The 21,058-nt window shown below is 40.3% G+C and overlaps 1 protein-coding gene across 2 annotated transcripts in view; it reads right to left on the reverse strand.

Moving 5' to 3' along the window:
* Nucleotides 1–2,981: 2,981 nt before the first annotated feature.
* ZNF451 (zinc finger protein 451) overlaps nucleotides 2,982–21,058 on the reverse strand; it is a 39,499-nt gene continuing 21,422 nt past the window's right edge. For both annotated transcript variants that reach the window (XM_072142225.1, XM_072142223.1), the window contains exons 8-16: nucleotides 19,288–19,441; nucleotides 18,803–18,950; nucleotides 16,469–18,105; nucleotides 15,701–15,808; nucleotides 11,544–11,684; nucleotides 10,407–10,537; nucleotides 8,431–8,617; nucleotides 6,956–6,997; nucleotides 2,982–3,503 (exon numbers count right to left, since the gene is read on the reverse strand). In XM_072142225.1, the coding sequence (XP_071998326.1) occupies nucleotides 3,457–3,503; nucleotides 6,956–6,997; nucleotides 8,431–8,617; nucleotides 10,407–10,537; nucleotides 11,544–11,684; nucleotides 15,701–15,808; nucleotides 16,469–18,105; nucleotides 18,803–18,950; nucleotides 19,288–19,441 (2,595 nt within the window). In that variant the 3' untranslated portion in view covers nucleotides 2,982–3,456. The remainder of the gene's footprint in view (nucleotides 3,504–6,955; nucleotides 6,998–8,430; nucleotides 8,618–10,406; nucleotides 10,538–11,543; nucleotides 11,685–15,700; nucleotides 15,809–16,468; nucleotides 18,106–18,802; nucleotides 18,951–19,287; nucleotides 19,442–21,058) is intronic.

Below are 21,058 nucleotides of genomic sequence, written 5' to 3' on the forward strand. Positions count from 1 at the left end.
GTAGCGAAATTGGTGAAAAAATGTCCTTTTTTCAGTACCCCTGATCCCATACTATATTTGTCCCACTGAATTAATAGAAAAATCTTTACTAAGCACCCAAACCCTTATCAGAAAATGCCATCCTTACTAATATCTCACAGTACCTCACACACTAGTGTCAATGACAGGATGAACCATCAGGATGAGGACTTCATTACCGCTCCTACCGACCATGGGTTATCACTAATGTATTTGCCAACAGATGTCTACAGAGAACGTGTAGCACATCTACACACTGAACAGTAAAAAATACCACAGTCACAGTACAATATCACCTGAATAACATTGTGTTTACATACAGGAACCCCTAATTATTATTAACCCCTTAAGGACGCAGCCAATTTGTAGCTTAAGGCTCAGCCCCATTTTTTGTATTCTGACTTGCGTCGCTTTATATGGTTATAACTTTTGAACACTTGTACTTATCAAAGAGATTTTAAGACTTGAGTATAACCCCAGGGTGGGAAATGCATTGGTCACAGCCTCCCCAGTATATGGCCTGTCAGCCCCCTTTATATAGCCAGCCAGCCAGCCCCTGCCCCCAATATAATGCCTGTAGGAGAAAAAAAAAAAACAAGTGTACTCACCTTCCGACGTCCCCCCATGGGGCCTCTTCTATACAGCGATGCTTCAGCATCGGCTCTGTGTCCCCACTCGGTCCGTCGCAGGCACCATAGCGTATAAGCCGAGGTGAGGTTTTTCAGCACATTTTTTGTAGTGAAAAGCTCTGCTTATATATGGGGATATACTTAGATATTTTTTTCTTATGTTTTACTATATTTCTCAAAATAGAACCTAATATGTGGAAAAATCTTCGTTTTTTGCAGCGTCGTCTTCCAAGTGGCATCAATTTTTATTTTTTTGTCTACGGAGCTGCTTGATGGCTTGTTTTTTTTCACTGGTATCATTCTGGAGTAGATGTTTTTTTATCACTTTTTTATTACCGTATATACTCTAGTATAAGCCGACCCAAGTATAAGCCGAGGCCCCTAATTATACCACAAAAACGTGGTAAAACCTATATTTTTTACTCGAGTATAAGCCGAGTTTGGGTTTGCAGCACATTTTTTTGTGCTGAAAAACTAGGCTTATACTCGAGTATATATGGTAAATTTTTTGTGGTATAAATCAGTTTTTGGCAGTTTCAAGGTTTTATTTAAATTTATTTTTATTCTACGGGTGGTTACGGACCCAGTGATAATATATGTGTGGGGATTGTGTAATGATTTTGAGATTTTTCACATTATACAGTACAGACCAAACACCTCATTCAAATAGTTTTCTTTATTTCCATGACTATAAAAATGTCTTATATTTTAGGTTCTTCAAAGTAGCCACCTTTTGCTTTGATTACTGCTTCGCACCCTCTTGGTATTCTCTTGATGAGCTTCCAAAGGTAGTTACCTGAAATGGTCTTCCAACATTCTTGAAGGAGTTCCCAGAGAAAGTTTAGCACTTGTTGGCACTTTTGCCTTCACTGAACCCCAAACCATCTCTATTGGGTTCAGGTCTGGTGACTGTGGAGGCCAGGCCATCTGGCATAGCACCCCATCACCCTCCTTATTGCTCAAATAGCCCTAACACAGCCTAGAGGTGTGTTTGAGGTCCTTGTCCTGTTCAAAAATAAATGATGATCCAACTAAACGCAAACTGGATGGAATAGCAGCTGCTGCAAGATGCTGTGGTAAACATATGGAACCAGTATACCTTCAATTTTCAATAAATCCTCAACAGCAGCACCAGCAATGCACCCACACACTATCACATCTCCTCCATTCTTCACGGTGGAAACCAGGCATGTAGATGACATTCATTCACCTTTTCTGCGTCTCACAAAGACATGGAGATTGGAACCCAATATTTCCAGTTTGGATTCATCAGACCAAAGCACAGATATCCACTAGTCTAATGTCCATTCATTGTGTTTAGCCCAAACAAGTCTCTTGTGCTTGTTGCCTGTCCATAGCAGTGGTTTCCTAGCAGTTATTTTACCATGAAGGCCACTGCACACAATCTCCTCTAAAAGAGGAGAGGGCGCAGAACGTGGAGGAGAGACCCCTGCCAGGCAGTTTAAATGCTGAGGTCGCGCTGATCTTGAGCTGAGCCAGCATTAGCCATGTCCAATATATCAGACGTGGAATGCCAAGTGGTTGATATAGATACATTGTGTTTTGAAACCTAGTGCCAACACACAAGGAAACAAATCAGGTACAGTACATGTGTAAGTTTTTTTCTTTAAAGGGAATCTACCACCAAAATGAAAGACTGTATGCAAATGACCCTGAGGGGCTCCGGGCTCCATTAAACACCTATGGAGTCCCTCAGTCTCATTTGTATACAATTCTTCATCCTGGTGGTAGATGCCCTTTAAGTAACAACAACAAAACACAATAGAAACGCATCATGTGACGATAGCCTTTATACATACAGCCCCTCGCCATCTAACCCCCGCTTGCCCTGTCTACACACAGCCCCCCACAGTCTGTCTATATACAGCTCCAAGAGTGCATTTACAGCCTAACCCCCTTCCCCAGTAGTGTGAGTGTATGAATAAAATAAAACCAAATACTTACCTGCCTGTTCTATTCCCACACCACCTCATTCTTCTCCCAACTCTTCAGCCGGGTCGCGCCTCTATGGAGCGATGCAGATAGCATGTAATGATGTCATTACATAGCGCCTGGGTCCTTCATAGTGTACAGAGCGGGGCACACAGACATGTGAGACACAGATGCTATGGATATATTTATTAGTGGCAGGTCTGCACTACCAGCAAATCACCACAAATGGTTAAAGGCCCTTTCTGATGTGGGGGCACTAGGCAATTGCCCAGCATCCCTGTGGGTTTCCCTGGCCCTGACTACCAGAACACAAGGATGAAGGATGAGGCGCTGAGGTAGGTTAAAAGATTAGCAGACAAACAGCTGCAAAAAGGAAGAATGTATATTGGAAACACTTTAGTTTTCAAAAATTACAGATAAATAACTTACATTTTACAGTTACACTTTGAAAAAAATTCTTTGGAGAAACTGCTTTACAATAAATTTATTCTACAACTCAAAACATGCAACCCATACATACAGTATCAGTGCATACATACATACTCGCACATAAAACTACACAAATAAAACTGTACAATACAGAATCAGGAAGCACACAAAACAAGAAAAGCAAACATTTTTAAGTAGGTAGATAGAGGAGCAAGAGGCCATTAACAGAGGGAGAAAGATCCAGTTCATTATATAGAAATGTTCTGAAGATGGATCTTCTTGAAGTATACATTACAAATCGAAATTTTGTTGAACAATGATTCAAAGATAAACAGTGCAGGGGATGCATAATTGGAAACACCATTTACTGTGTTTTTAAAGAACTGACAAAGAAGGCATGTACCAAGATGTGAATCCCTCCCTCTTTTTAAATTTCCAGCAGGCTTCTTCGTATTGCTTCTTCAATGTTGGCTTCTGTGGAAGAGAATTCAACAGTAAAATATCATAGTTTATACGGTTGAAAAAAGACACTTGTCCATCAAGTTCAACCAAGGAAGGGAAGAGATATCTTGTGTTAATATGCTTTGGATTCGCTAGTTACCATACATATAAGTACTCACTGAAAAAAAGCAAGAGGTGAATTCCAGCACCATAGATAAAGACTCCATATTTTACGATGTGATCAATAAGTTGAGGTCACCATAAATAGTAGCTGACGCGTTTTGGGCAACAGGAAAAATGTTTAAAGAACATCTACCAACAGGATAAGGGTTGTAGAGCAAGCACACTGACATACTGGTTTGTGCTCCCTATGGCAGGATCTGCTCTTCTTTTATCATCTTATTCCCTGCTATTAACAAAAAAAGGCTTCAAAAATTATGCAAATATGCTATGATAAAAGGCAATTTTTTTTTCCTGTTGCCCAAAACGCATCAGCTACTATTTATGGGGACATCGACTTGTTCAGCACTTGTTTCTAGGTGCTGGAATTTCTAGGCAGTAGTCCAGGCAGTGGGACATCAGTAAGTGAGTACACGTTTATTTTTTTTTAAACAACCCGCCCCAGACTGTGGCTAATTTATTGCTAATCTTGCATAAACCCTTTAATTTCAAGCATCAGAGAAGCTCAGTATTGGAGGTCACCTTTCTGGTGTCTTTTCTTTAGGAAACTTTATATTTTTATGTACACGTAAGCTCAATGACAGAAAAGCATTGCATTCTCTTTTTACTAAAGGCAATACAGTACTGGTGGCACACGAAGGTGAGGGGCCACAGTGCTCAGGAGAGCAAGCAGCTTCACTTATTACATCAATTCATAATTTATGTGCCGAACATTGTATCTTTGTCCCACTGACTTAGCCCAGATGCTACATAACACAGTTATAGCTTCTAGGGCAGTGGTGGCGAAACTATGGCACTGGTGCCAGAGATGGCACGCGGAGACCTCTGTGGGCACTCGGGCTGTCTCCCAGGCACAGAGTTTGCCAGACATGGCACTTTCCTGCAGTCTCAGGCAGTCCTAGTAGTGCCCTGATATTTTAAAGTGACCCATCCTGTGCTGCTTCGTGCTGTCCGAAGAGCGAGAAGGTATGGACAGGGTGGAATTGGAGCTCAAAGATTCTGGTGGCAATTTAGGCAGTAACAAACTTATTGCTGTGTTGGCACTTTGGGAAAAGCTGGTGTTTTTTGGGTCTTATTTTGGGCACTCAATTTCTAAAAGGTTCGCCATCACTGTTCTAGGGAATAATTCTTTTTTAAACTGTTTATTGAACAATATACATGACTCTATAATAAAATCATTGTGGTTAACCCCTTAACGCCCTGGCTCTTTTTTGTTTTTTTTTCATTTTTACTTTTCACTCCCTAGCTTCAAAACCTTTTTTTTTTTAATTTATACACGTAAAGTGCTCTTTGAGGGCTTGTTTTCTGTCTCACAAATTGCTCTTCATAATGACGGTAAATAATATTACAAGCCGTGTACTGGGAAGAGGGAAAAAAAATTCCAAATGCAGTGAAAATGGTGAACTTGTGGACTTGGATTTTACGGCACCGCAAATGACATGTCTACTTTATTCTTTGGATCGGTGCGATCACAGGGATGCCAAATTTGTATAGGGTTCCTAATGTTTTCATACATTCATACAAAAATTAAAACCTCCTGTACAAAAAAATGGGGGGGGGGGGGGGGGGATTTTGCCATCTTCTTGCGAAAATAACTTTTTTATACTTCATTGTATGAAGCTGTGGGTGGTGTGAGTCTTTGCAACTTTTGACGACGTTTTCAATGCTAACATTTTTTTTTTTATCACAACCTTTTGATCACTTTGAGTGTTTTCAATGTTTTGAATTTCTCACAAAACCCATATAGATTCTGGTGTTATATATGTAGTATACAATGAGTATTTTATTGATATGCGTTAAAAACAATTAAACAACAAACACAAAGATGGGAGCAACCAGGCACCTCCAATACAGGCTAGCTGGTATGTTCAACCCCCCTGCAGTCCAGATAAAGACAACTAGGATGACCCACAGGTAATAAGTCAAAAATGCATGGGTAACATCAAGTACAGAAATAAAGCCATGTAACTTTACCAAGTGTTGTCAGATCGTATCAGGTCACTGCCCCACGCGTATCGCCACCTCGCTGTGGCTTCATCAGGGGTCAATCAGCGGGGTTAAGTACCATTTAGCAATGTCGGATATTCCCCTCCATTGGTGCGCGAAATATCGCGAGATCCCGGGCGCCGCGTCGTCGCCGCGCATGTGCCGGCATCTCCATGGAGATACACTTAATTACAATTGGGTAAGCTTTTATATCTCAAATACATTTACACATACTGAATCCTGGTTGGATCTCCACAGTGTTTTCAATGTCCTTGGAGCAATAGTGAACTGAACTATTACAGAGCGCATTGTTAAGGGGTTAATAAAGCATTATTATTACATTGCATCTTTCATTATCAACCAATAGTATTACAGTGTGTTACATTAAATAGAATTACATAAATCAGATACTGACATAGTAGCACAGAGCATGACAGGTACAGTATCCAGCTCATGTACTAACTTTGGTGAAGTCAAAGAAAAACATGTCCGCTTGAAACCATTTGATTTCATGCAGGATCATATCTTGGTTAATCTCTGAGCTGAGTGGTTTTGCTGAAAAAAAAACTATTTTACCATTCAGGACCTTGGGAAAGCTGGGACAGACTGGCTTACACAGTACACGGGAGCTTGGAATTGCAAATGGCTGCCATGTAAAGAAAGACTAAGCATGACTAGTCAAGCACTAATCAACCTGAGCTGAATGACTCATACACAGCAGCTGGGGGATGGTGCAGCAATTGATTATTCTGTCTGGCAGGAAGAGAAATGCAGGAGATGATGATGCAATCAGAGAGAAACTCCCCTGATATGAGAAGCTGCAAAGCAAGCACCAGAGCAGAGATAGAAGCCACAGAGCTTCATTATCATAATGTTATATCTGTTTTTATCAGCAAAACCACTCAGCACAGGGATTAACCAAGATATGGTCCTGCATCAGTGTAGCTACAGCATTCTCAAGGTGAAAAACTTCATAATGCATCAAATGAAATGGTAGGTCTCCTTTAAGCAAAAAAGTAGTGAAAGTCTCAAAGAGAAAAAAGACAAAAGCTGCTTGTTAGGGGAGTGAAGAGAGTAAACACACAGAAGCTCCCTTTCAGTTACCCAGGTAAAAGACACAGCTTTAGTGAATATTTCGGGGTGAGGGGCGCAGGGCCTCTAAACACACAGGAAATGCCTAAAGAGGGTTCCTCAGCCAAGTACTGGCAGGAATGGTAGGTTTGCCTTTTTGTATGTGGGGATCCCATATTCTGACCGGTTAAATGTATATTTTTTACTGACCAGAAAATCCCTACAAAATAGGGTAAATGATAACAAACCTTCATCCTGCTCAGCTGTGGTACTCTCCATGTCATCAGAGTCTGTAAGTAGAAAAGTCCATGGGGGAGATCATTAGTTCTATGTAGTTTCTTGGCATATAATTGTAGCAAATTTTTGCGCAAACATCGTTTTTGCAGGATTTTTTTAGCAAGAAAAAGCAGCAACTCTAAAGGCACGCAATGGTGGAAAAAATACACCACAGAGTGTGCAACACCACATTTATCAACTGAGAATTATCATAAAACTACACAACTTAGGCGGTGGTGTATGTGGGTCCATTGCTATTACAGGGGGGAAGTTTTTTGCTCAATTATGTTTGAGTTATCTGAGAATTTCTTGTGCAAAAACACAAAAAGCCAGAAATTGTTAGTTACATCAGAAGGCATATAACACTGCACATACACTGGACTATAAATCCAACTGGTGGAAACCTGCCAGTCTAACACATAGACAACTGCTCAAAATCCTGCCTAATGATAAATCTCCCCCCATATGTTAATTTTTTCATGAGAGTCATAAATACAACATTGGAATAACCCCATCAGGAACAGTCCATGTAAATATAGTCAGCTTTTAACGTGCCAGTTTGTAGAGCTGAGATTATTTATGGTCCTCCTTCCTCCAGTGATCCTCAACTCACTGCTAGGAGAGAGAGGGGGGGGGGGGGGGACGATCTCCTTCAGCACAGGAGAGTTAAGTGTGTGCAACAAACCACCCTAACCTAAGAGGCTGTAAAAGACTATGTATAAAAACAATCCTCCTCCGCCTCGCCTCCTAAACTGTCCCTCCTCTTCGAAGAAATGATGGAGGGGAGTCAGCGTTAACACTGGCTTTTCATCTACATTTCCCCATTCAGCAAAATTTAAAAGTGAGAATAATGAATATAGATCATGAGTATGCAAGAATGTTACCATTATAAATTCAGCAGGAAAACAAGCAAGCAGAGGGCTACACTTACACAAAAATAAAAAAGGAGTTATGGCTCTTGGAATGCAACAACACACAAAAACTATATTTTCAAATTAACATATTTGGTATCTACTGGTAATCGTACTGAGCCATACAATAAAGATAACACATTAGTGATAATGTGCATTGAATGGGGAAAAATTAATAAACTAAAATAGAGTGGAGAAAAAAAAAAATATTTTTTCATTGTCGCTCAGAAAGAGTTAAAAAAACTGAATAAATAACTTACATGTACCCAAAACTGGTACAGTAACAATCTACAATTGGTTATGGCTCTCAGAATGTGGTAACGCAAAACTGTAAAGTTTGCTTTCTTCTTGAAGGATATAAAAAGGTCTAAAGTAGAACAAAAAACATCCATAGACTCCTAGTGTAACTTTAGAGGCCTTATTTATTTCAGATAAGACTGACTATTGCATAGGACTAGCAGCGTCATCTGTCTCGGAAGCCCTATAAAGGTAAAAAGCAGTGCAGGATGGACGTTGGGATGGGGAACGTTGCATACCTTGTGTGTTCTCTGCAATGCTGTTCAGCAAAGCACACATCATATCTCCTCCTAAATGGTGTGGGTTAAGGATGTGAGCAGGCCGCTGTGTTTTTTTAAACTGGTTCTCCAACTCCACGAAACCTTTATCACCAGACAGTATGGTGAAAGGTATTTGCTTGGGCAGCTTCTCATCTAAACGACCCGCCTAAAAGCAAAACATAAGCATAAATTCACTTCATAAGACATGCATACAATAATGGTTGTGTGTAGATTACAACTGATCAGACACAAACTGGTTCCCAGTATGTATTGCAAACATTAAACCTTAACCTGTCACCCTCAAAAACATAACTAGGAGCTGCTTACTAAAGTAAGCTAAAACAAGCGCTATGCTAGAAACGTTGGACCGCTCTGAATGCGTTCCGGCCTATTCATCAGGGGCGGTCAGGGGAAGAGGCAGCCCCCTCTCCACAGGCCAGAGGTGACTGCCGCGTGTCATGCAGCAGTCAGCGTCCCTAATCCCGCCCACTAATGAATACGCCGGACAACAGAGCGGTCCAGCGTTTCTAGTGTACAGTGTTGGTTAGCGTTAGAGGTTTGTTATCTGCTGCGTTTGTTTTAGCATTAGGAGCTGTTACTTTAGTAAGCAGCTCCTAGTGACATTTTTGAGGGTGACAGGTCCTCTTTAAACACGAATCACTGAAAATCAAATGGAATACCACTTGGTGCAATACTCATGTATACAACATGTTATTAAAACTGCTGTTTAGTTCACCATGTGTCTTTGTAAAAAGGCTATAAAATATTTCACCAATGGAGAAGTATTTCAGTGTTTTGGGTCAGTGGGGAACCCACAACATGTTAATCTCTCAGCTTGAATAACAACATATGAAGATTAGGTTTATTTATCAGGGTTGTGACCCTGTTCCTATCCAACGATTAGCAAGCCTTGATCTTGATGTGAAGCAGAGTGTATATACGTGAATTTCAGTCTCACATATGGGTAGCCTGCATATGGGGGCCAAGTCTCCATGGGTGTAATGTAGCTGCTCATAAATCATCTGACCCCTAACACCATTGGTCCCTCTCTTAGCCCAATGACACTGGTAACCTGTTCACTGAATCCAACCCTATGCATTTGAGCAAGATTCTTCATCAGGGGTCACAATTCTGCTCAATATTTAATTTTTAAGTCAGTGTGGAACGAGGCTGGATCACGGATGGTGTGATCCTTCAATTCTGTACAGCAGCAAGCAGCCCCTATGGGGACAGCCATTGTGCAGTACCGCCAAACCTATCCTTTTATTTAAGATTGTGTCCTTTCCTCCCTACATGCTAGAGCAGTGATGGCGAACCTTTTAGAAACCGGGTGCCCAAACTACAACCCAAACCCACTTATTTGTCGCAAAGTGCCAACATGGCAAATTAATCAACTTATTGTTCCCTGCTCTGTTGTAGCTTTCCATTGTATCAGCATCCTGGTTATGCCAATATACAATACAGTTGATAGAATGTCAAATTCAAGATGAACAGGAAGAATTTTTGTGCCTGGAGAAGGAGGTACAATGATATTTCAGATCTGTTCACACTTTCCCACTCCTACTGTAGTCCCAGGCAGCGCTGTTGCTTTAAGATTGCATTGAGCGTGACAAGCCCTGGGCTGCCTGGGAGTGCATGAAGATACCTAGAGTCCTCTCTGGCGATGGCCTGGGTGCCCACAGAGAGGGCTCTGAGTGCCACCTTTGGCACCCATGCCATAGGTTTGCCACCCCGCGGTCCCAACTGATGGATACATTTATCACCTCTATCTATATGGACTAACTCTTTCATAGAGTATGCGGTTAGCCCACATCATCATCTTATACATTCACCCCAATAATAAAGAAATATCCAGTAAAGTTCATTTAGTGATACCTGGAGAATTCTACTATGTATACGTTTATAAGCCATGTATATCAATAAGAGACTTTTGGAGGTAATATACCGATACTTACATGCATGCAGATGGCAAAGTCAGTGGCATCCTTCCTATTAGAGCAATGGGGATGAAGGAAGAAACATCCAGTGTTTGAGAGATACTTATAAATCTTGCACTTTACAGGGGGCTTCCAATTATTTGTTCCACCTAGAAGTAATAAAGGAATATTCTGGTAAAATACAGGACATGATTCTGATTAATTTTGCGTACATGAGCAGAATTGAATGGGTTATCGCCCTTCAAATCCAGAATAAAATAACTTTATGGCCAATGGTATGGTCCATGATATGCTTTATCAAAAGAGGTCAGCATGTCCCATATTTGTGTGCTGAATCAGGAGGGGGGGGGGGGGGGGGGGGAAGAGAGAGAGAAAAAAAAGGGGATGTTGAAAATTCAAGCGTTTGCATCCTCCCCAAGTCCAGGAATCTTAATTTCCAAGTTCTTATGGCTCCAAAGATCACGGAAAGGATTAACCAGCACAGTACACATTTAAAGGGGTATTCCAGGAATATAAAGATCTAATACAAAAACCCATGATGCTATTAATAATTGAATATAACAAAATTCAATGTCATAAGTCACAAAATGATTCGCAAAATTTTATGGCCTCTGTAAAAAATGCAGAGTTATCACCAAGATGGCCGCCACTGGAAACTACAGGACCCATGATCCTCTAGTTCTCAGTAACTCCTCCTCCCTCTTATGCTCTTCTCCCAGTGATGATGTAACAGACTTTCTTGCTCTGTTACCATAGAAATTATGTATAACTGGCATCATCTCACTGAGATAACATCTCACCCCCAACACCGGCCATACTGGATGCACTGCAACCCACCGACTACAGCCAGACATAGTGGGGATCAAATGACCTCCAGGCAGGTGTAGGACATGTGATGTGGACATGTGACCAGTGGCCATCTTCTGTCCTGTGTCTTCTCCGTGCAGAGGAAATTAACGTACTGATTAAGGGGCCAGAAGTAATTCTCATTTACAGTCTGTCAACGGCATATTTCTGGGGGAGCAAAAAACTTTAAATAACCAATTACATATTAGCTTATAAATTTAAGGACCCATTTTTATATTAATTATGCCGATTCCTGGAATACCCCTTTAAACAATATATTTATACAAAACCATAAATATTAAGGTTTACCTTGGAATCCCCAGACAAATGTTCCCTGGTTCAGTTGTCCTGGCAGATGAGTAAAAAACTGTGCCCAGTTGTCAAAGTCAACAAACACGATGTGTGTCATTGTTTGAAGAAATTCTAGATCAGGTAATTCCTCTTCAACACCTACAATAGTTATTCTTTATGTTTAATTTAATTTCATGGAACATTTTTAAGATATTTTAATGTGATACAAACATGCAGAAGTAAAGCAAGACAAGACAAATAAATATTAGTCTTACAGGACGGCTGGTACATAGGTACACTCAACATTGTTAACTAATGGGATTAATAGGTTTACATTAAAATGAAGAAAGAAAAGATATACAACGTTCAATATACTGTATATACGGTCACACGGTCATGAACTACCCCTAGTATATGAGGGCGCTTAAATAAGTACCCATGTTTGACGACAGAGGGCGTTCCTGAGGGAAGTTGGTGTTATCATCGTGTGCTGCCGTCTATCAAACGACGGCAAAACAAAATTGCAGACTGATTGATAGGTTAGTTTGGATTTGGCAGCCATTTTAGGAAGACACATTTCGTGATTTTCACCAAGATGGAAAAAGAGCAGTATCCTTCGGTAATTCTCTTTTTGTTTTTGGATGGGAAAAAGTGCGAGGAGATAAAAGCAAAATTGGATGCTGTTTATGGGGACACTTGGACTGTTAACTGTGGTCATAAATGGCAGATTGTGAAGCAGCACAGCAAGTATAATAAATCAAGTCCAATGGTTTGTGCACGCCTCCAACAAACCTGACCTACCGGTTTATAAAGTCAGATATCAAAAAAAAAAAAAAAAAAAATGCAATGAGGCAGCACTCCAGTAAGTATAAAAGTGATCTTTATTCACCCATGGCAAAATAAGGTGCAACGTTTCAGCTCATCCATAGAGCCACTACGCTTGATAATGGCTCTATGAATGAGCCGAAACATTACACCTTATTTTGCCATGGGTGTATAAAGATCGCCTTTATATTTACCGGAGTGCTGCCTCATTGCATTTTTTTGGATATATGACCACAGTTAGATATTGGTTCAACGAATTTAAATGTTGGTGAATATCCGTTTTTGATGAGGTCCAGCAGACGTGGTTACCAAGGAAATCATTCAAATAGTTCACAACATGATACTTGCTGATCGACGAACGACAGTGCGCGAAGTAGAAGAGGCCGTAGGTGTGTCTACCAGAACAGCAATTAATATTTTACATGATAAGTTGGTGATGAAAAAAAATAAAAAATAGTCGGCCCGATGGGTGCTGCGATTGCTCACTGTGGACAACAAGCGAATGCGGCTGTTAACTTTGAAGCAGTGTTTGGAGCAGTTTAAGCAAGATCCGAAAGAGATTTTGCATTGAGTTATCACGGTTGATGAAACCTGGATTCATAATTACAAACCAGAAACTAAGCAACAATCAAAACTATGGATTTCTCCGGGTGAATCTGCTCCAAAGAAGGCAAAGATGGTCCCATCGGCCAGAAACTATCACTGGACAATACTACAGTGAGTTATTGGACTGCATCAACAAAAAAATTGGAGACACGTCCGCATTTGGTGAAAAAGAAGGAGCAGTTTCACCACGATTTTCTGGCTAAATAAATAAATTTTTTAAAATTTTTACAATTTTTACACAATTGATAAAATACCACAAGACTCGACAAAGTTTGATACCCTAATTCCTTCTGAGTAGGTAAATACCCAACATGTGGTGGTAAATGGCAGTATGGGCACACGCCATCGAAGCTTTGCCATGCAGAACAGATTTGCATTTAAACTTTTTAAAGGTTATCCAATCTTTATTTTTTTTTTTTTGGCAATTAGGCCATATGAAGGTTTATTCTTTGCAGGATTAGATGTACTTTAGAACTACTTCATTTTAATACACTTTCGCTTTTTGCTGACAGGTTCTCTTTAATGAAATCTCATCAGAAATTGGCCCAATAAACTATTACCAGTATGTTAGAGTTAGCAGCTTTACACCTTCTAAATCATGTTTCTTTCATGGCCCAGCAGGGTTCCATCATGCAGTAAATTAACTTTAAATCAACATACTGGTAGTGGATAAATAGGTCAATTTCCCCCCTTAACTCTTTAATGTGCGGAGGAAAAGAAAATTAAATTGTTCTGGATTTTAAGCATTCTTTTTGGGAGCCATTCACTGTAACAAAATATCTTTAAAAATATCTTTATGGATCACAACAATTACAGTGATACCTGCTTTATATACAGACAGACCCCTACTTAAAGGAAACCTGCCACTTCTGATGGTGCTTCTAGGCTGCAAATCCCATGCACCAGCTAAGGGTGAGCTGGTGCCGGCGCTTATTTCCGACATGTAGCGTCACCGCACCGTGGTACCACGGACCACGGTACGGTGAAGCTACTTGGATATAAAGATTACTAAATTGTTTAAACGCTTTACAGCTGCTTAAGAACATAACGAAGATAAGCGCCGGCACCAGCTCACCCTGAGCTGGTGCACGGCATTTGCAGCTTATAACCACCATTGGAAGTGGTAGGTTTCCTTTAAGGACATCCAACTTACAGATGACCCCTCTGCCCACTGTGACCTCTGTTAAAGCTCTCTGGATGCTTTCCTTTAGTGTCTGTAATGAAGTTATATTGATAATCCTTGGTCCTATTACTGCAAAAAAAAATTGTCCAATTGTCACTGAGGAAAAAAAATGTTTTGTCTCGATCTACAATTGTAAAATATACTGTTTCAACTTGCATACAAATTGAACTTATGAACAAACCCAAGGAACATATCTTGTATGTAACCCGGGGGACTGCCTGTAGTTACATTTATATTTATCCAATTTTACTGAAGAAAAAGTAAAATAGAGAAAATCGCATTTGAAAAAATGGCAATGCTAAAACAGAGGCATAACTTTTTTTTTTTTTTTTTTTTTTTAAAGTAGTTCCTTTCAGTGGTACCTTTTTGATATACAAAAAGTACATTTTTGGTAAGGTTTTTGTGTGCGTTTTTTTAGGGTTCACCGAGTGGGTCAAATAATGTTTTGGATTTATTTTACAGATGGGTTATAACAATTATGGGAGTGATGGGGGGATGATTTTTGTGGGGCATTTTTGTTTCTTTCTTTATTAGAAATGTATATGTAATGCTGGTGTTTAGTAGACTTTCACTTTTTATTAAAAAATAATTTGTTTTATTTAATTTTTTTCAGTGTGGCTTGAACAAGCAGTACTGATGGCTTGTACTTTTACAATGGTTTTATGCTCAGTGACTTAGAGTCTGGTCCTATCCAGCCATTGGGCAGCCTTGGGGGGCTAGTTGGACTGTGGGGCTGCCGTAGGAGTATAAAACCCGTAGCACGGGGTCAGCTGAGCCACCACCATACAGAGCAAGTGTCAGCAGGAAATCACAGCTGATACCCTGCTGAACAAAGCATGACTGCGGCATGTAATGTGTTAACACCCGCGATCGGAGGAATCAGTAACAGCAGGGTGGCAGCTGCCATGTGCGGCTGATACTCGCTCTGCATGGTGCTGTCTACGCTCATGAAGTGTGCCATAATATTACAGCGCATGTAGGGATGGTGTTAAAAACATACAGGTCCTACTGCTAGTTGTTCACAATCAAGAGAAAATACTGATACAACCCAATTTATATACATAGTGCAGAACCACTGTGTGACATTTCTACAACATTAGCATATACTCTAAACCCGTGGTGGCTAACCTATGGCACTGGTGCCAGAGGTGGCACTCAGAGCCCTTTCTGTGGGCACCCAGGTCATCACCAGGGAGTACTCCAGGTATCTTCCTGCAGTCCCAGACAGCCCAGGACTTGCTGTGCACAGAGCTATATTAAAGTGACAGGACTACCTGGGACTGCTGGAGGAGTGGGAAGGTGTGGACAGATCTGGATTATCATTGTAGCTCTGGAGGAAAGATACAATAATCATCCAATTGTCTTCTATTTTCTGCTTTATTGGTGTCCTCAGTTGCTGATATGAATGAAAGCTGTGACAGAGAAGGGAGTATAAATCACTAAGTAAATTTCTGTGTTGGCACTTTGCGATAAATAAGCGGGTCTTGGTTGTAATTTGGGCACTCTGTTTCTAAAAGGTTCCCCATCACTGCCCTAAACCCTTACACAGACAATTTTATACCCGTATCCATAGGTTGTGGGTCTACATTATTTTCCGTTTTGCAGCTGTTGAAAGCTGGAACAGGTTGAGACATCACAGAAGACATCCTTGATGAAGGATTATCCAGGGCTAGAAGACAAATTTATTCAGAGGTTACAGGAAAGAAATCATACAACAAACTAATCCCTAGAGGTTCTAATAACATGATGCCCGTCATCAATAAAATTATAAGCAACTAAGAAAGTGTAGCTTATAGATCGCACTATAAGCAAGTCCTATACACAGTCACCTTCCCTCTCTGTATAGTACAGGATATTATATGTTCGCTGTCTATTATGTCTATCTGGCCCCTTGCTATAGTATCACAGTATATAAGCTCTGAGCTTATACTCATTGCCTATAGTAACCTTATGCGTGAGGTAAGATGGATAGAGGAAGAGGACAGTAATACAGAGAGTGTCACATAAGGGGACTCTGTCACGTACTGAGAGACATACAGATAGCCATAGCAAACAGACAGTCCAAGACAGAAAGAGAGACAGATCAAAAACTAAATATTTTTTGTTAACCCATTCTATTTTGTTATAGCCAAGAGCATTTATTTACTATGGCTACAGCTAGTGGGAATATAAAAGTAAAGAAAGAAAAATACATTTTTTTTCTCTCCTTGCAAGCATGCCAAGTCTGCCTTCAATATTGTATATATAAAAAAAACGTATATTTTGAAATGTTTCTATTGTAGATGAAGATTATATAGTTTCTAGAAAATTACTCAAGTTTTGTAAATACCTGTAACTGTATAAAAAACATCCATTGACTCTATCCCGTTTTTATTTTTCATAAGAGGTGAAGCAGGCACACTTTGTGTGAACTCCAGACATCTTCCATGAGCTTCGTAATGTAGTTTCTTCACATGGGTGTTCTCAGTCAGTAATGGCTTCCTAGATACACAATTTCCACTGGCCGTAAACTTGAACACGTCAGTGTTGGATTCACATGGCTCATTATTAACGTATGGCTTCACAAGGAAACAGTGCTTTGTGTGATAATGGAGTTGTGCGCCCTCTGCATCAATGCAGGCCTTGGAGCAAACGCTACACTTTACCACAACGTTGGTGCTGCCGGATTCCCTGCGTTTCTTACATACATGGCTCTGTAAGGCCTCTAATGTCTGGTCAGTTGCAGAGCATGAACAGCAGCTGTACCAGAGCTTTCCCTTCTCAAACAGTTTGGCCAAACATTGCCTGTTGTCCTCCTTCCTCTGAGCTTTGTTGATATATTTTACTAGACAACCACATGTCAGACGGTGCTCTGTTTCAGCAGACTCTTCAGGACCTTTCATAGGAGACTGGAGCTGCTTTGGAACAAACCCATAATCTAAGCTATGGAAGCTCTCATAGTGTACAAGAAAATCAGGTTCTTCATCAAAGTAGAGATCTTCACATAGACCACAGAAATACTTCATCTTTATATCTCCATCATGTTGACCTTGACAGTGTCTGAACAAGGTTTCTAACTTATGAAACTTCTTCTTACAGGTGTCACAACTGTATTTGTGGAATTGATGTAAGGTTAGAGACTTACAGTGCTGCAGAACAGTCTCTTCAGAATCAAACATCTCCTCACATATGTGACACTGCCAGGTGCCCTTGGCAGCCAGAGGTGGTAGATCTAGGCTTTCTTCTTCTTCTAACATTACATATGGAGCCTTTGCCTCTGTGGATGTGGATGGCTGCTCCACAACATCATCTTCATAATAAAATGAATGGCCTCCATGACAGTCAGAAACATGTGCCATAACACCATCGATTCTTACTAGTTCTACATTACAAATTTGGCACCAAAAGCGGAAATTATTCAGATGTGCCCCTCCATGGAATCTGCTCATATGCAGGTGAATAATGCCCAAATCTGCAGCAAGCTTGCCACACACCATGCATTTGTGAGAAATGCGATTTACTGCCATGATATGCTTCTCAGCATCGTTCTCAGAAGGGAAGTGCTTTGTGCATTCACAGAACCATGCTTTTATCTGGACATCCTGCTCTTTCTTCACATGCCCAACTTTTATCGCTGTCATTTTACCTTCTTTTTTGCACTTTTGCAAAATATTATTTGAGAGATCCGTGTCCTGAAAAGTCCTTTTAAGCGAGCAAGATTTCAATCTATTGTTGGCTATAGAGATACAGATTTCAGACGGTGTTTTAGAGCCTTCATTGATGTAACAGAAGGCCAGGATAGACTCCTCTATAGAGGCAATACGCTTTACTTTATGGTTCGTTTTTTCTACATGCCTTTCAACGTGAGCCTCAGTACTCAAAACCTGTTTACAATATGGACAATAGGCGTTCAATCGGAAAACTGCAGCAACGTCTGCTATGCTTTTTTCAGAAACGGAAACAGGACCAGCACTTCGACAGCGGGTTCTAAATTGAACAAAAATATAAAGGAAAACAAAACCTCAGTTCTGGAGAGGTTGATTAAATATTTAGAGGAAGACAATATTCAGACAAATATTCAGCATGGATCCCAATGTCTACAACCATAGAAGGATGGATTAATGGCAACTCGATTGACCAGCCCAAAAACTGAGCAACGGAACAGAACTGAAATACAGAGCTCCTTCAACATTCAGGTTGTTTTTTTTCAACAGGCACATAAGCAACCATAACTCATCAAATAGTTCATGTGCAGCCAGCCATAGGTGTGAACTCAAAAATAAGGAGGCAAACAAATTACTAATAGGGTCCAGAGCCTCCTGTTATTCCTCATTGCACACACACAGTGAGGAATAGTTTGATTGACATAGTGGACATGTAAACTCCTTTAGTCTATCTGGCTGAATGAATGGATACAGTAGAGTACAGCACCAATTTTCATCAGCCCAACAGAAAGCGATGAAGCCACAAGGAGAATGTGTGACCCCAATCCATTCAGCAGCCATGTAGTAAAGAGTAACAGAATCCGCATTCTAGTGACAAACATGAAGGAATTGGTGGAGGATTCACCAAGAACACAAATTTTCCCCAATTCTTATGAAAATCAATAGTGTATTCTGTAGGACAGGTCCTTTAAATGCCATTACATGTTTTACAAGCAAGAGATAAATGGACAGACACTGACCTGAAATGAGCAGTGAGTTCTGTATAAGAATGTAGCTCCAGACGACAAGATGTACAAACAATTTGAAAGAAAATGTCCTTACAAAGGTTAACCAAAATATTTTTGGCGTATGCTGGCATTGGAATAGGACATGGGATGCCCTTCTCATCTGTAACAAACACAGTAAACAAGTCAATGAATACAAAGTGGAAAAAGAATTGGTAATTGCATTATTTTAACCCAAATATTAAAGCACTGTTAAAATAACACAGCCTTTGTTGTCCATAGCTACTTATTACCTAGTAATAAAACTGTTAATGGAGGCGGTCAGTTGAGTCTACTTTTAGCTGCAATTAACCGATATGAACCCTTCAAATAACTTGTGTGGGGGTCACTCTTTAAAAAGCCAATTCCAATAATTAACTTTCCCAACACAATTAACTTATTTCATAGCACAATACGAAATCCAGTTATCACAATGAACAGTGTATATCCCAGGGCCATACCTTTGAGCACAATAGTACGCTTGAAGTGATTGTTTGCAGACATGTGTTTCAGACAATCATCTCTTTGGTAAAATAGTAAGAAACAGCATGGACATGCAAAAGAGTGGATAGAAAGGGAAGGAGGGCATCTTTCATGGCCATCGGCTAGCTTTGCCTAAAAAAAAATATAATATTTATAGTTTTACATTACTTCAAAGTCCAAAATCTATTCTACAAGCCACTGCTAAACCACTTTGTTTATAAGGAAGATTCTCAATAACCCCAGTACAAAGAGTGAATACACTGTGTGGCACTACTCTGGACATATGGCATGTGTTGATGTTGCTGCTATCATATACTGAAGGTCACCAAAACTGTATATATATACTGGAGATGTGGTGGTGCACTGGTTCATTGAAAATAAGCAGATAGTAAAACGGCACTCACCAACTTGTTCCCTTTTAATCCATTTATTGCTGTATACTCACAAAAGTTTTAAATCAAACAATTCCATGTTGAGGAGACGCCTTTTCGCTTCATCTGGGTTGCTTGTATAAACACATAGCACACTAACTATTTAAGCCGTTATTGGCCCACCCCTTCCCTTTATTCGTGTTGCTATTGGTGCTTGGCAACACCCTACTATTGGTTCAAAATGCTGCTCATCTAACAATTAGCAAGTCCCTGCGCAAATCATCCTTTAAATTTACAAAATTACTCACGTGTAAACCGACAATTGCGTGTCTGCGAGTCCACATCAGAGTTACAACCCCACACTACATAAAAAGAGCCTTACCACATAGCCAATTTGTGAGGATATCCTATATAAAAAGCACCGATCAAGGTTTTGTATTACAAGCAGGGGCTTTGCTAGGGACCAGTGACCTGCTGATACGGGGCTCTGGCCAAAAGATCCAGGGCACAAGACCTAGCGACGCCCCTGATTACAAGTAAAAGCACTAAAGACCAGACTGCTATCCAGGGGATACCCAGAAATATTGATAGACGAAGCCTTTGAAAGAACTCAGAGAAATAGAGGAATAATGAAGGAAATTACCAGGGCCAACAAATTAAAAATAGTCTACAGGGGACAATCATAGATTCGTTTTCTCCTTTGACTACACATCCCAGTCAAATAATAAAATCAGCCATAAAACCAAATTGGTACATCATTGATGCGGATAAGAATTGGGAGAAATAGTAGCTAGAGGTCCATCAAGTCAGAAAAAGGAAATTGGTAAGATGCAGGTTCACCAAAGGGAAACTATCCATGTAGAAACTCTAGCCATTACCCACAGTTTATCAAAAACAAAAGAGATTACATGTGGAGGGCAAGAAATAAAGATCAAACAGTTGATCACTTGCAGAACAGATTTTCTAGTATCTGCCACAACTCCGGCAATTTTCAACAATTTCAGATCGGTTTAGAATGGGTTCCTATCATGAGTAGAGGGGGTGATAGACAGCACCTCCTACTCCAAAAAGAAGGTAGATGGATTTTACATACAGGGGCTTTAGGACCAGCTGGTATTAAAGGGGTTTTCCAACGAAGGCAAGATAGGCCCTATCCCCTGGATTAGACCCAACTTGCTGATCAGTGAGGATCTCAGTGCCGAGACCCCCACAGATCGCGATAACTAGGCTCTGCGGTCATGCACGTATATGTTTATAGCCAAGATAACCGTAGGCGCACCACTCCTTGTATACTTATTATGATGAAATGTTGTTTATATTGTGCTGTGTCTCAAGTCAAAATCAGTGCACTGAACTTGCACATTAGCATTGTAGTTTC

Source organism: Engystomops pustulosus, chromosome 3, assembly GCF_040894005.1.
Source record: "Engystomops pustulosus chromosome 3, aEngPut4.maternal, whole genome shotgun sequence".
Lineage (NCBI taxonomy): Eukaryota > Metazoa > Chordata > Amphibia > Anura > Leptodactylidae > Engystomops > Engystomops pustulosus.